The 20,999-nt window shown below is 45.8% G+C and overlaps 1 protein-coding gene across 1 annotated transcript in view; it reads right to left on the bottom strand.

Moving 5' to 3' along the window:
• TGFB1I1 (transforming growth factor beta 1 induced transcript 1) overlaps positions 1-20,999 on the bottom strand; it is a 34,192-nt gene that overhangs the window by 12,556 nt on the left and 637 nt on the right. Inside the window, exons 2-6 of the mRNA XM_087714081.1 lie at positions 10,581-10,717; positions 6,054-6,133; positions 4,964-5,106; positions 1,908-2,004; positions 982-1,081 (exon numbers count right to left, since the gene is read on the bottom strand). Coding sequence (XP_087570207.1) covers positions 982-1,081; positions 1,908-2,004; positions 4,964-5,106; positions 6,054-6,133; positions 10,581-10,717 — 557 coding nt within the window. The remainder of the gene's footprint in view (positions 1-981; positions 1,082-1,907; positions 2,005-4,963; positions 5,107-6,053; positions 6,134-10,580; positions 10,718-20,999) is intronic.

Here is a 20,999-nt window from a genome sequence, read left to right as displayed (position 1 = left end):
TTTTTGCCCTCCCAGAGGCTCGAGGAACACCTCCGGAGTCTGGGAAAAGTGAAAATACCCCCCCTCCCCTCACCATGGTGCAGAAGGCTGACTAGGCCACACCCACCATGGCCACGACCACCCAGCAACTGGACAGAGAACCCATTGCTGAAATTTTTGAAGCCCACCCCTGCCTGGTGTGTGCTTCTGTGTACGTGTTTGTGTGCATATTCATACAGCAAAGAGGTTGCTTGCTGTGCAATCCATTTATTCATGCCATTTATTTTAGTTTAGACAAACCTAATATTTCTACTTTATCTGTAGAAATTATGTGTTATGTGGAGGAAATGATGCAGGATCTTGAAACTTTCTCAAAATTTCTATCTGTAGGGAAACACACACACACACACACACACAATTGTACACACAAAGCTTCTATAGTTTATCAGACTCTTCTGCCTTTCTGCTAAAACGAAGGATTTTTTTTTAAATAAATCCCATGGTTTGCAGAATGCTCTCTTTTGTACTGAAATATCTGTGGGGTCTTTGGTGCTCTCCGAGCTTTGCTTGTAGACATTTCATTACCACACTAGATAACATCATTAGCGCTGATAGGGTGTTGGGATCTCTACTCTCTCTGACACTCTCTAATGCAGAGTGTCAAACTGGCGGTCTGAGGGCCGGATATGCAGGCTATGCCCACCCTAGCTCCACAAAGAGAAAAAAGTTTGATATATCACGTGACAGCAACATGTTAGACACCGGTGCCCTAGTGGCACAGATGATGTTACTTAATCTGGTAATGAAAACCACCAAGCTCATAGAGAACCAACAATCCCACAGTTCAATTTCAACTACAAATATTTTCTCCCATTGGTACTCAAGGATCTGTTGTATAGATCCTTATATGCACAGTACTGTGGTCAAAACCCTCAAACAATCCTGAAAACCACTGAGCCCCCTTCATCTCCATCCCTAAGACTACCTCATCAGCATGCTTACATTGCTCTGGACGCGGAAATCCGACAGGGAAGCCATGAGCTTGTCCAGCTCCAAAGTCGCTGAGGTGGCCGTCGGCTTGGCAGATGGAGACGCTGTTGACCTGTGAGAGGAACAGCCATGAAAAGGAGGGAAGGCAACGTGTTGTATGGTCCTCCCACTGGCAGGATGATACTTAGAACCCGTGATAACAAACCTATGGCACGCATGCCACAGGTGGCACGTGGAGGGCGACCCCCCCACCCTGTTTTTTGTTTTTTCAGGGAGGTCTGCTAGGCCCAAAAAGGGACACAGGGGTGGTGGTGTCATGGAACATGCCCGGGGGGGGGCAGTAAGGGTGGATCGTGTTTTATATGAGGGGGCGGGGCACATTGCATTATGAGTGTGGGCCTGCACACGTGTGCTGTGATTTCAGCACACGAGGAGAAAAAGGTTAGCCATGAAAAAAATGACTTATAACTGGTTCTCCCACTTATGATCACCTCAGCATCTGTATGGTTAGGTGATCAAAATTTATGCAGGTAACTGGCATCTATTTATGACTGTCGCAGAATCCTGGGGGTCACATGACCAGCATTTGTGGTCTTCCCACTGGCTTCCAACAAGGAAGCTGGATTTGCTTAGCGACTACACAATTCACTTAACAACTGCAGTGATTTCCTTAACAACAGTGGTAAAAAAAGGTCATAAAGTCGGTTGGAATTCTGGGAGTTGAAGTCCTCCCATCTTAAAGTAGAGAAAGTCACAATGGAGAAACACATTGCTCCAGGTTATAAAATGGAAATACTAATTACCTATCATGATAAGAGAATTTTACTTAGTATTTAGATTTACTTAGTATTTAGATGCGTCAAAAACAATGTTTCTCAAACCTCTTTAGGACTAGTGGCAAATTCTATCTCAGTTTCTCCCATATATCTGCCACTTACCGGGATAAAGAAGTACCGTCTGTCGAATCGTCCAATCTCTCTTTGTCCTTGTCTGCAGCAGGGCTTTTGCTGGATGGGAATTGGGACATTATTTCATCTGGGGATAGAAAGGGAAGGGAAGGGAAGGAAGGAAAGGAGAAAGGGAAGGGAAGGAGAAATCTTTGACTCGTGCTATTCCACACATCAGCCATCAGAGGGCAGCACTGCCACACTTCTAGGCATGAAAGAACATCTGGAAAACACATATACACCCAGAGAGGAAGTACATGGTAAAAAAAAAAAGCTTGGAAAATTGGGCATAAATACGTTGAAAGGAAGAAGCAACTTCCTCCTGCTGCGCTGAAATCTGGCAACGTCACCCAGGGCAGAGAAGGAACTTCCATTCTTCATTCAAACCTGCCTCGTGTTGGAAAGTGCAAATCATAGGAAGCCGATGGAGGAAGGAATAAATGCTCCATTGCAAGGAAAGGTCAACCCTCGTGGGATATATTGGATGTGGGTGGGGAAAATCTGCTTGGAAACGGGAGGTGCATTTAGAGAGCTTCTGAGACGTAGAGGCATCTCTGTTCAACAGACGGGGTATTTGCAGTCGAGAGAGAAAGCCTTAAGGCTGGTTTTGGAAGTTACAAACTTTGAGAAGTGAAGCACTTCTGGGTGCTCTGCTTTATGTCAGCCCAGAAGTATTTACATCAGCGGTTTCCAAACTTGGCAACCATAAAACGTGTGGACTTCAACTCCCAGAATTCCCCAGCCACCAGCAAATAAACACCCAAGATACCACAGCAAAGAGCAATGCCTGGAGCCACTTTTCACAGCCATTTTACACAAACCATCACTTGTACTCGAGGGACTTTAAGGACCACCCTGATTTATTTACCTAGTACTGAATGTTTGACAAAATCTAGAGACTGGAAAGGGTCAGAAAAGACCCCATTTTAATTCTCACTCAACCAGAGATCTTATTGAATCCAGTTCTCTCAGCCTGACCTGATCGATAGGATTGCTCTGTTAACAATAAAATTGCTCTGTTAACAATAAAAGAAGGTGACATCCCAGCCACACCAAGTTGAGTGTCAAAGCAAAAGGCAGAGCATACATAAAATGGCTAAATTGAAAACTCCAGGTAGTCCTTGACTTACAACAGTTCGTTCAAAGTTACAACGGCACTGAAAAATGTGACTTACGATCGCTTTTCATAGTTACCGAGTTACCTTTGCAGTATCCCCGTGATCAAGGGATCAAAATTCGGATACTTGGCAACTAGTTCATGACCATTGCTGTGTCCTGGGATCGTGTGATCCCCTTTTGTGACCTTCTGACAAGCAAAGTCAATGGGAAAACCAGATCCACTTAACATCCAGGTTACCAACTTATCAACTGCAGCGATTCACTTAACAACTGTGGCAGGAAAAGTCATAAAATGGGGCAAAACTCACTTAACAAATGTCTCACTTAACTACAGAAATTTGGGGCTCAGTTGTGTTCGTAATGGCTAGAGGACTACCCGTAATGGCTAAATTAAGAACTACAGTTTGTCCTCTACTTACGACCACAATTGAGTGAATCAGTGCAGTTGGTAAGCTAGTAATCTGGTTGTTAAGTGAATCTGGCTTCCCCATTGACTTTGCTCGTCCGAAGGTCACAAAAGGGCCTGGGACGCTGGGACACAACAACTGTCATAAATATGAGTCAGTTGCCAAGCATCTAAATTCTGATCATGTGACCATAGGATTGCTGTAGAGGTCGTAACTATGAAAAATGGGCATAATTCACATTTTTCAGTGGCATTGAACTTTGAATGGTTACTAAACAAACTTTACTTTATTGTCATTGTACGTATATACACAGTTTACACATACAACGAAATTCACATAACACCCAGAGACCAGGCCCAACACACATAACAATCCCCAAACATACAAACACACACACACACCAAAAAAATTCCCCGCCCCTAAACCCCCCAAGCATCCACACAACAGACCAAGTAGTGCTGTCCAATAGATCATTGATGGTGGCCCTTTAGTTCATTGTTGAGTGTGATTATAGCTCTGGGATAAAAGCTATTCAGAAGACATGAGGTCCTAGTTTTAATTGTTCTGTATCTTCTGCCAGAAGGCAACAGTCTAAAAAGACTGTAAGCAGGATGGGAAGAGTCTCTGAGAATGTTGTTAAGTCGAGGACTACCTGTATTGGGGAGACAAGGGGTGCCGAACCAGAAGATAACGTAAAGATCAAATCAAGAACTTTATTCTGAATTGCTCTTGTGTCATATCTAGTTAGCCCAGTGTCAGGATCTGAAGCAGACTTGGGAGAAGAGGATGCTTAACCCCACTGCACATCAGATGTTCTCCAGATGTATTGGGCCATGTCTCCTACAACCATGTTCCTAGGCCAGCTAGAAATTATTAGGGTTGTAGCCCAGCACACCCAGAGGACACCAGTCTACAGAAGAAGGAACTGTAATGTGTGTGATTTCATCCTTTTAGAATCACTCTTCTGGAGAACAGCAAACATTGGCACTCAAAGCCATGATTAGTTTAGCGATGGTTTACTGAAAAAACCACCGCTGGGTTGGCTGGGTTCACACAATACACCGAACCATAAATCACGGTTAACAAATGACAATGGTTGGGTTCACGCATCACACCGAGCCAAAAACAATAGACATTCCGGCTTGGTGCGATGCCTCGCAGTCCAGTTTGATGCCACTTCCGATCACGCGAGGGACGATACAGAAAAGAGGTTTCCAAGGAGGTTGGCAGGACCCATGAATGCCCCCCTCCCCTGAAGGTAGCTTGCAACTTCATCTAATTCTCTGAGGTAAAATGCCTGTGTCCATGGAGGTTCTAATTTAAAAGTTAGTAGCCCTCCACCCTCTATAAACAGGGCAATTATTCTAACGCCGTCTACGCTAGTGAATTCTACGTGCTGGCGTAGAAGGTAAGTGTACATCACAAAATAACTACTCCAAGGCCCAGCGTTTCTGCATGCGAAAAGCCATCCGAAGCACTGTCCCCACCCCCCCCCACCCCGCTACACACACACACACACACCTGTGATGTTGAACTGGGTTGCGTTGAGCTCTTGGAGAAGCCGATCCAGTTCGCAAAGCCCGGCTCCGAGCACCCCGCTGGAGGAGGAGAAGGGTGGAGGTGCGGCTTCCTTTGCCTTTGGCGAGAGGGGCTTGCAGACTGTACTGAGGTGGGAGGCAAAAGAGGTGAGGATGAGCGGCCAAAGAGGTTTTGGGGGCAGCTCCTCCAAGCAGGGAAGAGTGGGAGTCTGAATTCACACCACACCTTGAAGAGAGCGATGCGGTGCCTGTCTCTTCAGGGAAGATGGGGAGGAAAGGGTGGCAGCTATTTATAGGATCCCTCCGCTTAATGGAAGCTCTGGACCGAGGCCAGAAGATCTGGGCAAAGCTCCCAGGGAGGCCAAATGCCTCAAGACTCCACTCCCCCCCCCAATTCTTCCTCCATCCCCTGGGCAGTGCTTGCGACCCCCATATCCTGCCAGCTTAAAGGCCAGACTGGGGGACGGGGACAGCGTGCTTTCCTCCAGGATGTTGGATATGAAGCTTCTGCCTTGTTAAGAGAGCAGACGATTGTTTCCAGCTGTGTTTCTGCCACCTAACAGCTGCCCTGGTAGCAGAAACAGCAGCTGCTCACTCTTGTTTCCAGCAGGGACAAGACAGAAACCATAAAAACAGGATCTGCCTTTCTTTATGCAAGCAGACCAGCCCTGCAGAGCACTGGAGTGACTTCCAACATCTGGCTCTTTCCCAAACCACATCACCACCTTCATCATCATGTGTTTTCAAGGCCCAAGCTTGAAACCTGGGGGCCTTAGGGTGATCCTGGCAAAAGCATGGAAATAGTGTGGTTTCTCTTTTAAAAAGGCTTTTCTACTTCTACATCTAGCTTAGTGTAGGGATCTCGTAGTGGTCTACCATCCAGTGACGAACAAGCCTGCTTAGAATTCCCAGAGATTAGTCAAGGCCTGTTTGATGCAGTTATTTCTGTCCCTTTGTATTTCAGGTTCTCCCCCCCCCCCCCTCTGTAATGGTTAAGCAAATAAAATCAAACGAAGGGAGCCTACTACACATGTTAAAGAAATCCATCAGCAAACCTCTGCCCTTCGATTTACCTGTAGAGATGCTCCTTGTCGCTCCCGCCTTGCAGGGGTGGTGTTGGGATTGGATCAACCGGCATGGCTGCTTTTCCAGCCTGAAAGAAACGAGATGATACAACTTATGTAAAGCAGAGCTGGAATAGAACTGGACTCAGAAGGCAAGTAAGAATTTCGGCTTAGTCTGAATGATGCAACTTCTGCAGCAAAGAACAGCAGAAGACTTGAAAAACTGAAGTCTGAGCATGTTAAAGTTGAAAAACTTTCAACCAAGGTTGAAAAACATTGCTCTAAAACAGACCCAGGCTACATCTGGCCATCCTTGTCCAGCCCACATGGATTACTTTTCACTTTGAAGGACGCTGCCAATATTTTTTCAATTTATGGATGTCCGTGCATCCCTTCACATCTTCAGAGCTCTATTAGCCTGGCCCTCCACAACAGTTCCAGTTTCTGATGTGGCCCCTTGGGAAAATTAATTGCCCACCCCTGCTCTAAAGTCTCCAGATGTTTTTTCCCCTCCTGAAATGTAAAGCTAGGAGCAATATGATAGGCCCACTAATCTAAGCAGTCGACTTCCTTAATTGTAGTAGAACTCTATTCCATTAGCACCCAATTGCCACAAGTACTAGGGGTGATGTCATTTGTATCATGACATCGCTTGTGTGATGACATCATTATGCCATGATATCATCGGAGCTTCTGCCAGACACCAGTGAGACTTGCGGTAAAATTCCAACCACTTGGGTTTTTTCCAAGAGTCCCAAAGGCAGAACATTATGTTCTTTGCCCCTGGAAACGGGAAACGTCTTAAAGTTTTTGTAAGTTTCTGTAAAATGTAAAGCTTTTATAGGTTTATGGAAACATTTGCTCATAAAGGGGCAGCTGGATCAAAATGCATGTGCGCCTATTATAGAAAACTGGGCTAAATTCCCATTTGGATCTGTGGAAGTGCAGAGAGACACCACGAATGAAGCTGCATTCTCTGCATTTTGTCAGAGAAATTAATCTCAGAGGGGAAACAGATCTGCTGAATTAATAAATACAGAAACTGGTTTTTTTAGTAGGGAGGCACAAGCCTGGAAACTAACACATAGAAGTAGTCCCCCCCCACTCAGAATGAGCCCAAAATTTCTGTTGCTAAGCAAAGCAGAGGTTAAGTGTGTTCCGTCCCATTTTACAACCTTTCTTGTCCCATTTTACAACCTTTCTTATCACATTTTTAACTGAATTACCGCAGTTGTTTAAGTTAGTAATATGGTGGCCAAGTGAAACTGGCTTCCCAGTTGATTTTACTTGTCAGAACTGGGACCACATGATCCCAGGATGCTGCCACTGTCATAGATACAGGCCAGTTGCCAAGCATCTGAACTTTGATCATGCGACTATGGGGAGGCTTCAATGGTCGTAAGTGTGAAAGCCATGTCACTTTTTTCAGTGCCACTGTAACTACAAATGCTCACTAAACAACTGGTTGTAAGTCGAGGACTACCTGTACAATTAATCCATCTTCCTTCAAATGAAGTTTTACCCGGGGGGGGGGGGGCAGAGGGGGATTCAGCTGGTTTGGACTGGTTGGGGCGAACTGCATGGTAATTTTGAATCTGGTTCACCGAACCAGTAGTGGGAAGGACTGGCTGGCCCTGCCTGCCCTGCCTCTCCCCTCCCAGGAATTTTCACACGGCCCGTTCATCATACAATACAATACAATAGCAGAGTTGGAAGGAGCCTTGGAGGTCTTCAAGTCCAACCCCCTGCCTAGGCAGGAAACCCTATACCGTTCCAGACAAATGGCTATCCAACATCTTCTTAAAGACATCCAGTGTTGGAGGCATTCACAACTTCTGGAGGCAATTTCTGTTCCGCCGATTAATTGTTCTAACTGTCAAGAAATTTCTCCTCAGTTCTAAGTTGCTTCTCTCCTTAATTAGTTTCCACCCATTGTTTCTTGTTCTGCCCTCAGCTGCCTTTGAGAATAATTTGACTCCCTCTTCTTTGTGGCAACCCCTGAGATATTGGAAGACTGCTATCATGTCTCCCCTAGTCCTTCTTTTCATTAAACTCGATGTACCCAGTTCCTGCAACCGTTCCTCATATGTTTTAGTCTCCAGTCCCCTAATCATCTTTGTTGCTTTTCTCTGCACTCTTTCACTCATGCCAGGTAACCGTAGGGTGCATGCTGAGGCTGTGGGAGGGCGAAAAATGGGCCCCCCAGAAGTTCCGGGAGTCCAGAAACAGCCCTGTTGCCAGCCTCTGGAGGGCCTTCAGAACCCGTGGAAGGTCGTTTTCGTTCTCCTGGAGGCTCGAGGAAAGCCTCCGGAGCCTAGGGAGGGCAAAAAATGGGTCTGCCCCCATTGAGATTGAGATTGAGAAGTTTATTTATATGCCGCCCTTTTCCCTGGGGGGACTCAGGGCGGCTTACAACTCAAAAAAGGGGGGGGGGAAACAAACATTTAACACATAGGACAATACATCATTAAAAAACACAACATTCATACCATTCGGGTGGGTTACAGTCTTTAGCCCCAGGCCTGACGGGATAGCCAGATTTTGAGGGCTGTGCGGAAGTTCTGGAGGGTGGTGAGGGTACGAATCTCCACGGGGAGATTGTTCCATAGGGTCGGAGCTGCCACCGAGAAGGCTCTCCTCCGCGTGGTTGCCAGTCGACATTGACCAGCAGATGGAACTCGGAGGAGGCCTAATCTATGGGATCTACTAGGTCGAGTGGAGGTGATTGGCAGTAGGCGGTCTCTCAAGTACCCAGATCCACTACCATGAAGGGCTTTATGTGGGACAAGTAGCACCTTGAAGCGTACCCGGAGATCGACAGGTAGCCAGTGCAGCTCGCGGAGGATAGGTGTTATGTGGGTGAAGCGAGGTGCACCCACAATCGCTCGCGCGGCCGCATTCTGGACTAGCTGAAGTTGCCGAATACTCTTCAAGGGCAGCCCCATGTAGAGCACATTGCAGTACTCCAGCCTAGAGGTCACAAGGGTACAAGTGACTGTTGTGAGGGCCTCCCGGTTCAGGTAGGGACGCAACTGGTGCACCAGGCGAACCTGGGCAAATGCCCCCCTGGTCACAGCTGACAAATGGTGTTCAAAAGTCAGCTGTGGGTCCAGGAGGACTCCCAAATTGCGGACCCTGTCTGAGGGGCATAGTGTTTGACCCCCCAGCCTGAGAGATGGAGTACTTGCCAAATTAGTGGGAGGGAAATTATGGTGCAGGAAGCTGAGTAGGCCACGCCCCCATGATGACGCCCCGCCTCCCCCCTCTCGAGCAACTGGGCAGAGAACCAGTTGCTAAAAATTTTCAATCCCACCCCCAGGGGGAACTACGTGTGCTGCTGTCCTTCGAAAGGAGACAAAATGCCTGTATCTGAATAAACTTCGTTTTTTAAAAAAAAGCTACTTGAGAGAAATGAGAAGGAATGAGGTCGAAGATTACTGGAATAGCATTGAAACCCCTAACCATAATGCCTATCAATTGCAAAGAGCAAAGCAAGACTGTCTGAAGTGGGGGTGGAGGGAGGAAACCCACCAAGATTCTTATTTCACACATTTAACCACAAATCTATTGTCTCTATGCAACTTCCCAGGATAGTTTTACACCCAGAATAACTTTGAAGTAAGCAGAAGCAGCTATTTATTTTTCAAGAATAGCTGATTACGATATCAGTGCTGATGGGGCTTTTAGTTAGAAAAGGATTGGTGTACCACAGTGAAATCATAGTGACCGTCTTTTGTTTTAATAAAACAAGGGCTTGCTGTCATGAAAAGACACCGGCAGCAGGAAATGAAACTTCATCTTCAGGCCTCAGAAAGCTTTACCGGTTTATTTCTGCCTTCTATAGAGTCAATTTAGAATGGAAAGGCTTTCAGCCTAGGAAGACAAGAGAGAGCCACTGAATTGCCAATCTAGGGACAGAGGGCGTAGGGAAAGAAAGAAAGAAAGGAAGGAAGGAAGGAAGGAAGGAAGGAAGGAAGGAAGGAAGGAAGGAAGGAAGGAAGGAAGGAAAGAAAGAAAGAAAGAAAGAAAGAAAGAAAGAAAGAAAGAAAGAAAGAAAGAAAGAAATGAATGTTGTGCTTTTAACGATGTATTGTCCTATATGTAATTTGGTTTGTCCTCCCCTCCCCTTGAACTGTGAGCCGCCCTGAGTCCCCCCAGGGAAAAGGGCGGCATACAAATATTAATAAATACCAATACCAAAATACCAAATAGAAAGAAAGAAAGAAAGAAAGAAAGAAAGAAAGAAAGAAAGAAAGAAAGAAAGAAAGAAAGAAAGAAAGAAAGGATAGCATGATGCTATTAATTGGCCGAGAATTTATTTCCCCTCAGTTCCAGCACTTTAAGCGGGTAGCTGAGTGTTTTTCAAATTTAGCAACTTTTTAAATGTATGGACTTCAACCCCCAGAATTCCCTTTGCTGGCTGGGGAATTCTGGGAGTTGAAGTCCACACGTCTTAAAGTCACTCAATTTGAAAAAACACTGGATTAGACTGAACAAATGAATTGATACGGTTGTCTTCCACTACTCTCAACCCACCTGAGAGTTGTAAGATGAAGTTGTTGGCTTGGAGACTGGAGTCCTCTCTTGATTGTGGGATCCCCCGGAGTCGGTGAGTAGAACGGGGCGTTTGGAGATATGAGAGGTGGTGGTCTCGAGATCAGCCAGGAGAGCATCTGGAGGGCAAAAGACCGCACAACCGAGAATGAGACACAAGGAGAAACAGAGGCGGCAGAAAGGGAAGGCGGACCCAAATATTAAGGGGAGACAACAGAGGAAAAGTCTTCTGAACAGCAGAGGAAAGAGAAGCATTGCAAAGAAGTACAGGAAGTCCTCCATTTACAACAGCTCATTTAGTGACTGTTCTAAGTTACAACAGCACTGGAAAAAAGTGACTTATGACCAGTGGCGGGATTAAACAATTTAACAACCGGTTCTGTGCCTGAATGATTTCTTCCAACAACCGATTCTCCAAACTGCTCAGAAAGTTAACAACTGGTTCTCCCGAAGTGGTGCAAACTGGCTGAATGCTTATGACCACTTTTCGCACTTAAAATCATTGCAGCATCCTCTAAGGTCACATAACTGAAATTCAGATGCTTGGAGAAAGGAAATAAGAAAAGGAAGGAAGGAAGGAAGGAAGGAAGGAAGGAAGGAAGGAAGGAAGGAAGGAAGGAAGGAAGGAAGGAAGGAAGGAAGGAAGGAAGGAATTAATATTTATGATGGTCACAGTGCCCCGAAGTCATGTGATTATCTTTTGCGACCTTCTGACAAGCAAAGTTAATGGGAGAAACCAGCTTCGCTTAACAACCATGTAACCATCTTAATAACTGCTGCGATTCACTTAACAACCAGGGCAAGAAAAGTCATAAAATGGGGCAAAATTCATTTAACAAATGTCTCGCTTAGCAACAGAGATTTTGGGCTCCATTGTAGTCATAAATCGAGGACATTCCCTACCTGCACATCCCTTGTTTGTTTGTTATTCCCATCCTAAAGCAGAAATTCAGGTTTGTTCTCCAAGGCGAACAGCAAAAGTTATTCCACTGGGAAATTTGTGATTTATAATATTATTATTATTATACAATTGTATCACAGCGGCCAGTTGTTTCACCGGATTTGGCATTAGTTACTAGTCGGGCCCCACCCAGGGGCCTAGGACGTCATAACGTATTTTCGTAATATGCGGGCAGATCCAAGCAGTGCGGCTTTTTGCATTTGACTGATGGTGATTTTGTCAATTTTTAACTGTTTTAAATGTAATTCCAGTGCTTTTGGAATAGCACCCAGTGTGCCGATTACCACTGGAATTATCACTGCTGGTTTGTGCCATAGTCATTGAATTTCGATTTTTAAGTCCTGGTATTTTGCAATTTTTTCATGTTCCTTCTCGGCGACTCTGCTATCCCCTGGTATTGCGATGTCTATGATTGTGACCTTATTTTTCTCAACCAGCGTGATGTCTGGTGTATTATGCACCAGTATTTTGTCTGTTGTTGTTGTTGTTGTTGTTGTTGTTATTATTATTCCGCTTCTCAAATTCCAGGTTGGACCAGCACCGTGATTGCAATTGTATTTAATATACATAATACTTAATTCATCCTCTTTTTTCTTTCTTTGTCTTTGTTGTTTTGTGAACTGTTAACTGTCTTTGTTGAACAGAAAGCCAAAAAAAACCTGAATCCAGCAAATAAATAAATAAATAAATAAATAAATAAATAAATAAATAAATAAATAAATAAGGCACACGCCCTGCAAAACAATCTCAAAATGTTCCCAGCAATATAAAAGCAAGATAGAGAGGGTGACAAAGCTAATGACAAAGCTAAAACAAACACACATTTGTGAAACTGTTCTTTCTTCCGCTAATCCCTCAAGGATTTGAAAGGATCTTAAGTGGGACTTCCAACAAAGAAGAGAAACACTTGATCGACAGGTGATCCTTGAATTATGACCACAATTGAGCCCAAAATTTCTGTTGCTAAACAAAACAATTGCTAAGTGAGTTGCCAGAGTTAAGTGAATCAGTGCAGTTGTTAAGTTAGGTAACACGGTCATTAAGTGAATCTGGCTTGCCTGTTGATTTTGCTTGTCAGAAGGTCACAAAAGGGGATCACGCGACCCCGAGATACTGCAACCGTCATAAGTAAAAGTCAGTTGCCAAATGCCCGAATTTCGATCACATGATTGAAATGGTCGTAAGATGAAAAACAGTCATAAATCACTTTTTTCGATGCCATTATAACTTCAAATGGTCGCTAAATGAATGGTTGTAAATCGAGGACACCCTGTATTTGTGTGAGGGGGAAAAAATCAAAACCGTGGATCAACAGTGGGATCAAAGCTCTGATTCTTTTCTAAAATATGCCACACAGGTGTTATAAAAAGGAGGGGGGCAGAGGTTTAATTGCACATCTCTGCCAGCCATACTGACATTTTTAGCTCCCAATAATGAAAGCGGCTACCTTAGACAGGATATAAATCTAACATATTTGTTTTATTTACTTGCAGGGCTGTTGTGCCACTACAGTTGAAGCTACTTTGGGGTGGTTTCCATGTTCTACTTACATCAATTGAATTAAAAAATACATAGCCCAAAACATGAAGGACAGTGGTAAGTTCCGGCAGGAACAGTGATGGGTTCTGGATCCCGTTGCAACCGGTATGGTGCAATGGGGCCCAGCATCCAAAACATGAATGCACGCAGTGCGCACGCGCATACACAGCAAGCATATGCGTCCTTACCTCTTGCGACGCCTCCACAAGCCTCTGCGACGCTCCAGCTGCTTGGTGGAGCATCACACAGGCGCCATACGAGCCGTACGCGTAAGCGCCAAAGAGCTCAAATATAGGTAAGGAGGAAGGGTGCGTGGGTGGGCCCTCCAGAGCACTGGATTGGAACGGTACCCAGTGCTCCCGGCAGGCACCGGTACGCCCGTACCGGGGCATACCATATGCAACCCATCACTGGGTAGGCACTACTGCCAGTTCGCTTGTGCGTGCTTGATGTGCGCTGGCTCCGTGCATGCACAGTGCAATAAAAATTGCCCTGTACGTGCGTGGAAGCCAAAAACAAGATGGCGGTACCATAGGAGAACTGGTTCGGGGGCATGGTAGGCTTGGGTTGCTCCCGCTTCCAGTGACCCGGGCTGCCAAACCACTTCCGGTTTAGGCCGAAATTGGTAGGAACCCATCACTGACAAAGGACCACCTAACACAGGGCCAGAGATAAAGATAATTCTGTTTTCATTAATCTCCAAATTATAGGAAGAAGTAGCTCATATCACCTTCTCACCTCTTTTGCAGACCTCTTTCCCCAAAAAAAAATCAAGTTAGTTTGGATGGCCTTTCTGAAACCCAGCAAGGTGAGCCATCCATAACTCTTCATCTTCCTCCCTTCTATCCTCAGTGCACCATCCCCTGTTCCCAGTGTTTAAGGACACAAAAACTATTTGAATTTTGCTAATAAAAGGGCAATTTATGTTATAATCTGTATATTGTATTTCTTCCTGACCTCATACGATTCCGTTTCAGGGTCTCTCAATCCTGGCTCCTTTTAAGATGTGAGGACTTCAACTCCCAGAATTCCCCAGCCCGCTTTGCTTGGAGGCCACACATCAAAAAGGTGCCAAGATTGAGAAACACTGTTCTAGTAATTTAAATAAGATTTCTGCCTGACAGTGCTAGGGTTTAAGGGTGGCATTTCTTTCATTGCCCTTTAGCTTAGCCATTGAGTGGACAAACATGCTGGCTGAGGAATTTTGGGAGTTGAAGTCCACATAACTTAGTTACTAAGGCTGAGAAACACTGCTGCAGGAGCTTTGGAAAGTTAGGAGCCCTGTGGCTGAAAATATTGGACTAGAGCTGTGATGGCGAACCTACGGCACGTATGCCATAGGTTGCACGCAGAGCCCTCTCTAAGTGCACACCAGCCACCGCCCCAGCACAGCGCCACTACGTATGCGTGCATGCCTCCCATTGGCCAGCTGATTTTTGGGTTTTCCAAGCATGCGCGAGACGCAGGCCCAAGTGGGAGGTGGACGTGCATGCACGATGATGCTGTAAGGAAGCCTACTAGGCCCAAAATAGGTTGCAGGGGTACACATCCATGCCCAGGGAGCACGGTGCAATCAAGTGCGCACGTGCAGGGATTCATACACACATGCACAGAGAGCGGGGGACATAGGGGTATTGCACGCACATTGCATTATGGGCGTGGGCGCATGCATGCTTTCAGCATGCGACGACAAAAGGTTAGCCATCACCGGACTAGAGTAAGGATGTCCAACCTTCAGACTTGTGGACTTCAGAATTTTTGTAGCCGAAGAATTCTGGGAGTTGAAGTCCACAGGTGTGAAAGTTGCCAAGGTTAGACACCTCTAGATCTGAGTTTTCAAAATTCCAGCCAGTAATGTTGTAAATTCTGCAGGTCGACTAGAAAAGGCTCCACCAACTATTAAACACTGCCAGCTAAACCCTCCTCAGTTTGCGGCCACAGCCCTTTCCAAGGAGACTGCATTCAGACTTGGGTTTTGAGGACAAGCCATGGAATGCAAAATCTTGGCAAAAGGTCTTACAATTTAGGTTGGTCACTTGTGGAAGTGCAAATCCCATAACTCCTGACCGCTGTCCATACTGGCTGGGACAAGGAGAGGTAGAAATTCGACCCTCTCTGGAGGACCAGTTTCCTTGGTAGACTAGTTATCAGTCCAAATCATAACCAAAATACCTTACGCTTACCAAAAAATATGTATATTTTATATTTATTATGGGTTATGTGGAGAGTTTGGTCAGTGGGAATATATATATATATATGGAGGAAATACCAAACTGCCCTAGAATTTGGGGAGGTATTAATGCAAACTAAGTATTACCAGATACATCAGCTCATACGATAATACTTGGCTGGTCATACTTGTATTAGTACCTCCCCAAAATCAAGGGCAGTTTGGTATTTCCTCCATGGTGATTTTAAGTGCTTGTAAATTCCAAGTGAAGGACTGCCACTTCTGACTCTGTGCAGACAGTAACACACTCTGTGGACGCTATTGAAGAAAAATTAGCAGCAGCTAATCACACCAGGACAACACAAAAACATACTACATTGAAGTATTTGGGCGGGACAGTCTTTTCAAATATCTTCCCATTTTATTCAGATTTCCCCTTTGGGATTATAATTCAGAGTGTGGCCTCTGATGTGTTTGTTTCATATCTCTTTCCCCCTCCCTCTCACTCCCTTGCCCCCTCCCTCCCTCCCTCTCTCTCCCGCTCCTCCACTCTCTCTCCCTCCCACTTCATCTCCCTCCTCCCCTCCCTCCCCCTCTCCCTCTTTCTTCCTTCTCTCTCCCCCCCCTGCTCTCCCTCCTTCCCTCCCACTCTCTCCATCCTCCACTCTCTCCCTCCCTCTCTTCCTCCCCTCCCTCCCTTTCCCTCCTCCCTCTCTCCCTCCACTCCCTCCTTCCTCCCCTCTCTCTATCATCCCCCCCTCTCATTCCCCTCCTCTTCATGCCTCCTTAGGCATGAAAAGCAGCTGGGTGATTTTGGGCCACTCCCGCTCTCAGCCCAATCCACCTCATAGGGTTGTTGTCGTATGGAAAATAGGAGGAAGGGGTATTGGGTATGCTAACCACCTTGAATGATCTATATCCAATAATAAACGCGGAGTAAAAGAAATCTGTTTATTTTTACCTCAATTCTTTAAGCAGCTGACTCCTATTGAAAAGATCGGATTATTTCTAGTTGTTCTTGAAAACCCATGTACTTATTTAATAAATGTATATGTTCTCCCCATCTCATGTACAGGGCTCTAGGTGGCTGACAATTAAAACAGAATAAACCCATTACCAAAATAATAAACAGAACTGACATAAAAATAGCAAGCAAGAACCCTCAAGAGCAGGGGTCTCCAATCTTGGGAACTTTAAGACTTGTGGACTTCAACTCCCAGAATTCCACAGCCAGCTTGGAATTCTGAGAGTTGAAGTCCACAAGTCTTAGAGTTGCCATGGTTGGAGACCCCTGCTCAAGAGTATCCCACAATCAATATAAGCAAGAAATCGATTCACTAGCATTACAAGTATTAGGATGTCAGGCTTGATCTTTAAGTGTCTTGTGAAAGTAGGATCAGGGCAAATCTTATTGGGGGGGGATGAATTAATATTCCAAAGAGGGGCACTACAACACAAAAGAATCTCTTCTAAAATAAACAGTCTGGCAAACTCTGGTCTCGCCTAATGTCCCCAGACAAGATCTAGTGACAGATTCGGGTATCCAAAGAATAACAGGATAACAGAGTTAGAATGGAACTTGGAGGTCTTCTAGTCCAGTCGCCCCCAATCTTTTGGGGACTAGGGACTGGTTCCATGGAGAGAGGCTTTTCCGCAGACTGGAGGGAGTGTGGTTTTGCATGCTGCCTGCATTCTGAGGATGGGGTTTCACTTGCTTGCACAGCCTGGTTTCCTGCATGCTGCAAATTGGTGTTTGTCGATGGACTGGAGGTTGGGGATTCCTGTTTTAGTCCAATTGCCTGTCAAGCAGGAGATTTCATTCCAGTGATGGCGAACCTTTTCGGCACCAAGTGCCCAAACTGGAATACGCGTGCAGACGCGTGCATGTGTGCGCGCTGGAGCACCAGAAATCCAAACACCAGCTGGCTGGTGCATGCATGCTAGTTTTCAGGCCATTTTTCAGGCCAAAAATGGACCAAAAATGGCCCCCCAAACAGCCTAAAAACGGCCTGGAAAAAGGCCTGGAAAACTGTTTTTGGGCTGTTTTCTAGCACTCCAGTGTCTGCAAAGACCAGCTTGACATGCGTGCTGGAAACTTGAAGAGCAGCTGGCTGGCAACGGCGTACGTATCCACAGAGAGGGCTCCGTATACCACCCGTGCCATAGATTCGCCATCAGAGTTCTATACCATTCGGGACAAATGACTGTCCAGTCTCTTCTTAAAAACCTCCAGCGTTGGAATACTCACAACTTCTGAAGGCCAGCCGTTCCACCGGTTAATTGTTCCAACTGTCAGGAAGTTCTAGGCTTTTGCATCTGTCCTTATTCAGAAACCCTGGCCTCTCACATTTCTATGGCTATATATCCCATTTCCCTTGCATCCTCCCTTTGACCCACAGCCTTCCAACTCCCAAACCCACAGCAGAAGATCTCCCTTCCCTACCCCTCTCTTTACCAGCCAATGCCGCCTTCCCCAGAATATCCTCGGATAGAAGTGGAAGTGGGTGTCGGAAGGAGAGTGCTTTGGAAATCCTAATTAGAAAAAAAGGGACTATTTAACTGGCTTTTTCCAGCTGCTTTCTGGGATGGCAAAGCATAAAAAGGGGGGAAAGGGGACGAAGAAAGGTCTCTCTCATTCCTGCTCCTTTTGGCCTGATGTCACAGGGCAGAAATGCGTCTAGGGAGAAAACACAGAGGGAGAGGCAGGAATGCAGTGCTCTAGAAGGGAGGGTAAGACGTGGAAAGGGGCGGGAGAGGAGGGAAAGAGACGGGATCAAGCCGCCATCTCCTCCTTCATCGCATGGATCCCTCACCCCAATGTCCCAGCCAGAGAGATCAACTCTGGCTGGGACACGCTCACCAGATCAACAACTTTATCCTCATTTTATTTCCTCCCACCCCTAAATCCTGTTCAGCCTCCTCTAGCCATAATTCCACCACTGCATCTCCACAACCGTCCTGCAAGGAAGGCTAGGCTGGACTAGGAGCTAACCACCAGTAAAGATCACAGGATGGATTTCTGAGGCTACTTTGGAAGAATTTTGCAAAAGTTTATGATTCAGCTCAGGGCCCCCCGAATCTGTTTCCTGCTTAGTAGAAGAGATATTTTCGCAAATCCTTGTGGAATCCATCTTAGGGAATGCAGAAGCTAATATAGGATATTTTTTACAGAGGCTGGAATGAAGCTTAGATAAGAACTGCTTTTATTCCCAAGCATGAACATGGGGCAAGCGAGCTCCCTGACAACCAGAATGTGAAAGTCCACTTTCCAAGCCTTTTAAATAATGGTTTGATTTCCTGCACATAAGAAAATTCCCTGGGGTGTTTGTATCACCAATGTTTTCAAATCTCAACCGCTTGAAGATCTGTGGATACTTGAAGATCTGTGGACCTCAACTTCAAGAACTGAAGATCTGTGGACCTCAACTCCCAGAATTAAAGATCTGTGGACCTCAACTCCACTTGAAGGGCTGTGGATGTTGAAGCAGCCACTTGAAGATCTGTGGACCTCAATTCCCACTTAAAGGTCTATGGACTTTGAAGCAGGTACTTGAAGATCTGTGGACTTCAACGCTCAGAATTTAAGATCTGTGGCCCTCAACTCCCAGAATTGAGGATCTGTGGCCCTCAACTCCACTTAGCAGCCACTTGAAGATCTATGAACCTCAGCTCCCAGAACTGAGGATCTGTGGACCTCCACTTGAAGAGTTATAGAACTTGAAGCAGCCACTTGAAGTTCTGTGACTCTCAACTCCACTTGAAGGACTGTGGACCTTGAAGCAGCCACTTGAAGATCTGTGGACTTCAAATCCCAGAATTGAAGATCTGTGGCTCTCAACTCCACTTGAAGGTATGTGGACCTTGAAGCAGCCACTTGAAGATCTGTGGACCTCAACTCCACTTGAAGACCTGTGGACCTTGAAGATCTGTGGAGACACTTGAAGATCTGTGGACCTCAGCTTGTAGATCTGTGGACCTTGAAGCAGCCATTTGAAGATCTGCTGACCTGAACTTCCACTTGAAGATTTATGGACCTCAACTCTCAGAATTTTCCAGGCAGCATGGCTGGCTAGAGAATTCTGGGAGTTGAAGTCCACACCAGAGGCCCAGTTTGAGAAATACTAATTCAGACCAACTGCCAGGAAGTCTGCATCTTATTCTTGATAAAAACCATTTGAGAATGCCAGCGACCAAAACCACTGGAAAACTAGGAACTTTTGTCAGGAATAAAGGGGCAGGGTAGGGGAACGAAAACAGATGCTAAGAGTCCTATTTTAGGGTTTGGCAGCTGCTGCCTTGGGTAGCGCCCCCCCCCCCCCCAAGCTTACATTGCACAACCTTTACTAACTGGCTGGAGCAGATGGGCTTTGTAGTTGTTTCTGCCCAGGATCAGATGGGGTAAATTTAACTTTGAGTTCCAGTGGCAGCATTCCAGGGAAATTTGCATAATAGCATCAAAGCACTTTTTTGGAGTGATGGATCCAGGTCTTAATTCGTGTGTGTGTGTGTGTGTGTGTGTGTGTGTGTGTGTGTGTGTGTGTGTGTTGCTTTCTCCCAAGGCAAAGTGAGAAGGGTGGGAGGCTGATTTCTCTGAAAGAAGTTGTAGGATGCAGAAGGCAGGAGAGGAGAATGAAGGCTGCAAAGCAAGTTCTTCTAGCAGGCTGGTTCAGCAATTCCACAAAGCCACAGGAATACGCTGAGAAATAGCATTCCTTCCTTCTCAAGAAGGGAAGGGCTGAGGAAAGGCACCCTCTCCTCCCCCTCCCATCCCTGCCGCCAGCTACAAGGATGAGAGGCCATGGTGAGTTGGCCACAGCAAGTTGGCTGCTGCAAGTTGTCCCATTCCAGAAAGGCCTATAATTCGCCATGACCAACTCGCTGCGGACAAGTCACTGTGGGATGAGAGTTACGTTAACACCAAAGGAATGGTGGAATAGACTCATTAAGGAAAGGATGCAAAAGGAAAGACAGAATGAAATAAGAATGGAAAATATGAAAATATTTTTTTTATTTATTTTAAATAATTAAATAGAATTGTTAAATTGTCCCGCAGTGAGTTGTCCCACAGCAAGTTGGCCATGGCAAGTTGTCCCATTCCACACACCCCACCCCGAGAAAGGCAAAAGAAGAGAAGAAAAGTTGGAAGGCGCCTTGGAGGTCTCCTAGTCCAGCCCCCTGCTTAACCAAGAGATCCTGGGCTATATACCATTTTAGACAAGCAGAGACTCTCTTCTTAAAAACCTCCAGTGATGAAGAACCCACAACTTCTGGAGACAAACTGTTCCACTAATTAATTGTCCTCACTGTTAGGCAGTTTCTCCAAAAATCCAGGTGGCTTCTCTCTTTGATTAGTTTCCATCCATTGTTTCTTGTCCTGCCCTCTGGTGATTTGGAGAACAATTATTTGACCCTGTTCCTCTTTGTGGCAGCCCCTTAAATAGTACTGCTATCATGTCACCCCTAATTCTTCTTTAGAGGCCACAGCTTCCTAAGAACCCAATGACATCCCCTTCACACGTGATGGTCCCCTCAGAGATGTCAGGCTTAATTTTCCAATTTGGAATTAAAACTCGGAACCTACACGCAAGGCAAAACAAAAAAACAAAACAAAAAAACCCACCCCGGGGTTGCAAACGCGCGTCCCTCGCGGCAGTCGCATTCCCACGTTCTCGTGGGAAGAAGCCAGACAGTTCCGCCGACCCACCGGCCCCCGCCCTTCCCTTGCAAGGGC

This window comes from Thamnophis sirtalis, unplaced genomic scaffold (genome assembly GCF_051295495.1).
Source record: "Thamnophis sirtalis isolate CommonGarterSnake01/CBP01778 unplaced genomic scaffold, rThaSir2_p1.2 scaffold_4, whole genome shotgun sequence".
NCBI lineage: Eukaryota > Metazoa > Chordata > Lepidosauria > Squamata > Natricidae > Thamnophis > Thamnophis sirtalis.
The sequence above is the reverse complement of the archived record's forward strand: the minus strand, read 5'-3'. Positions and strand labels throughout refer to the sequence as shown.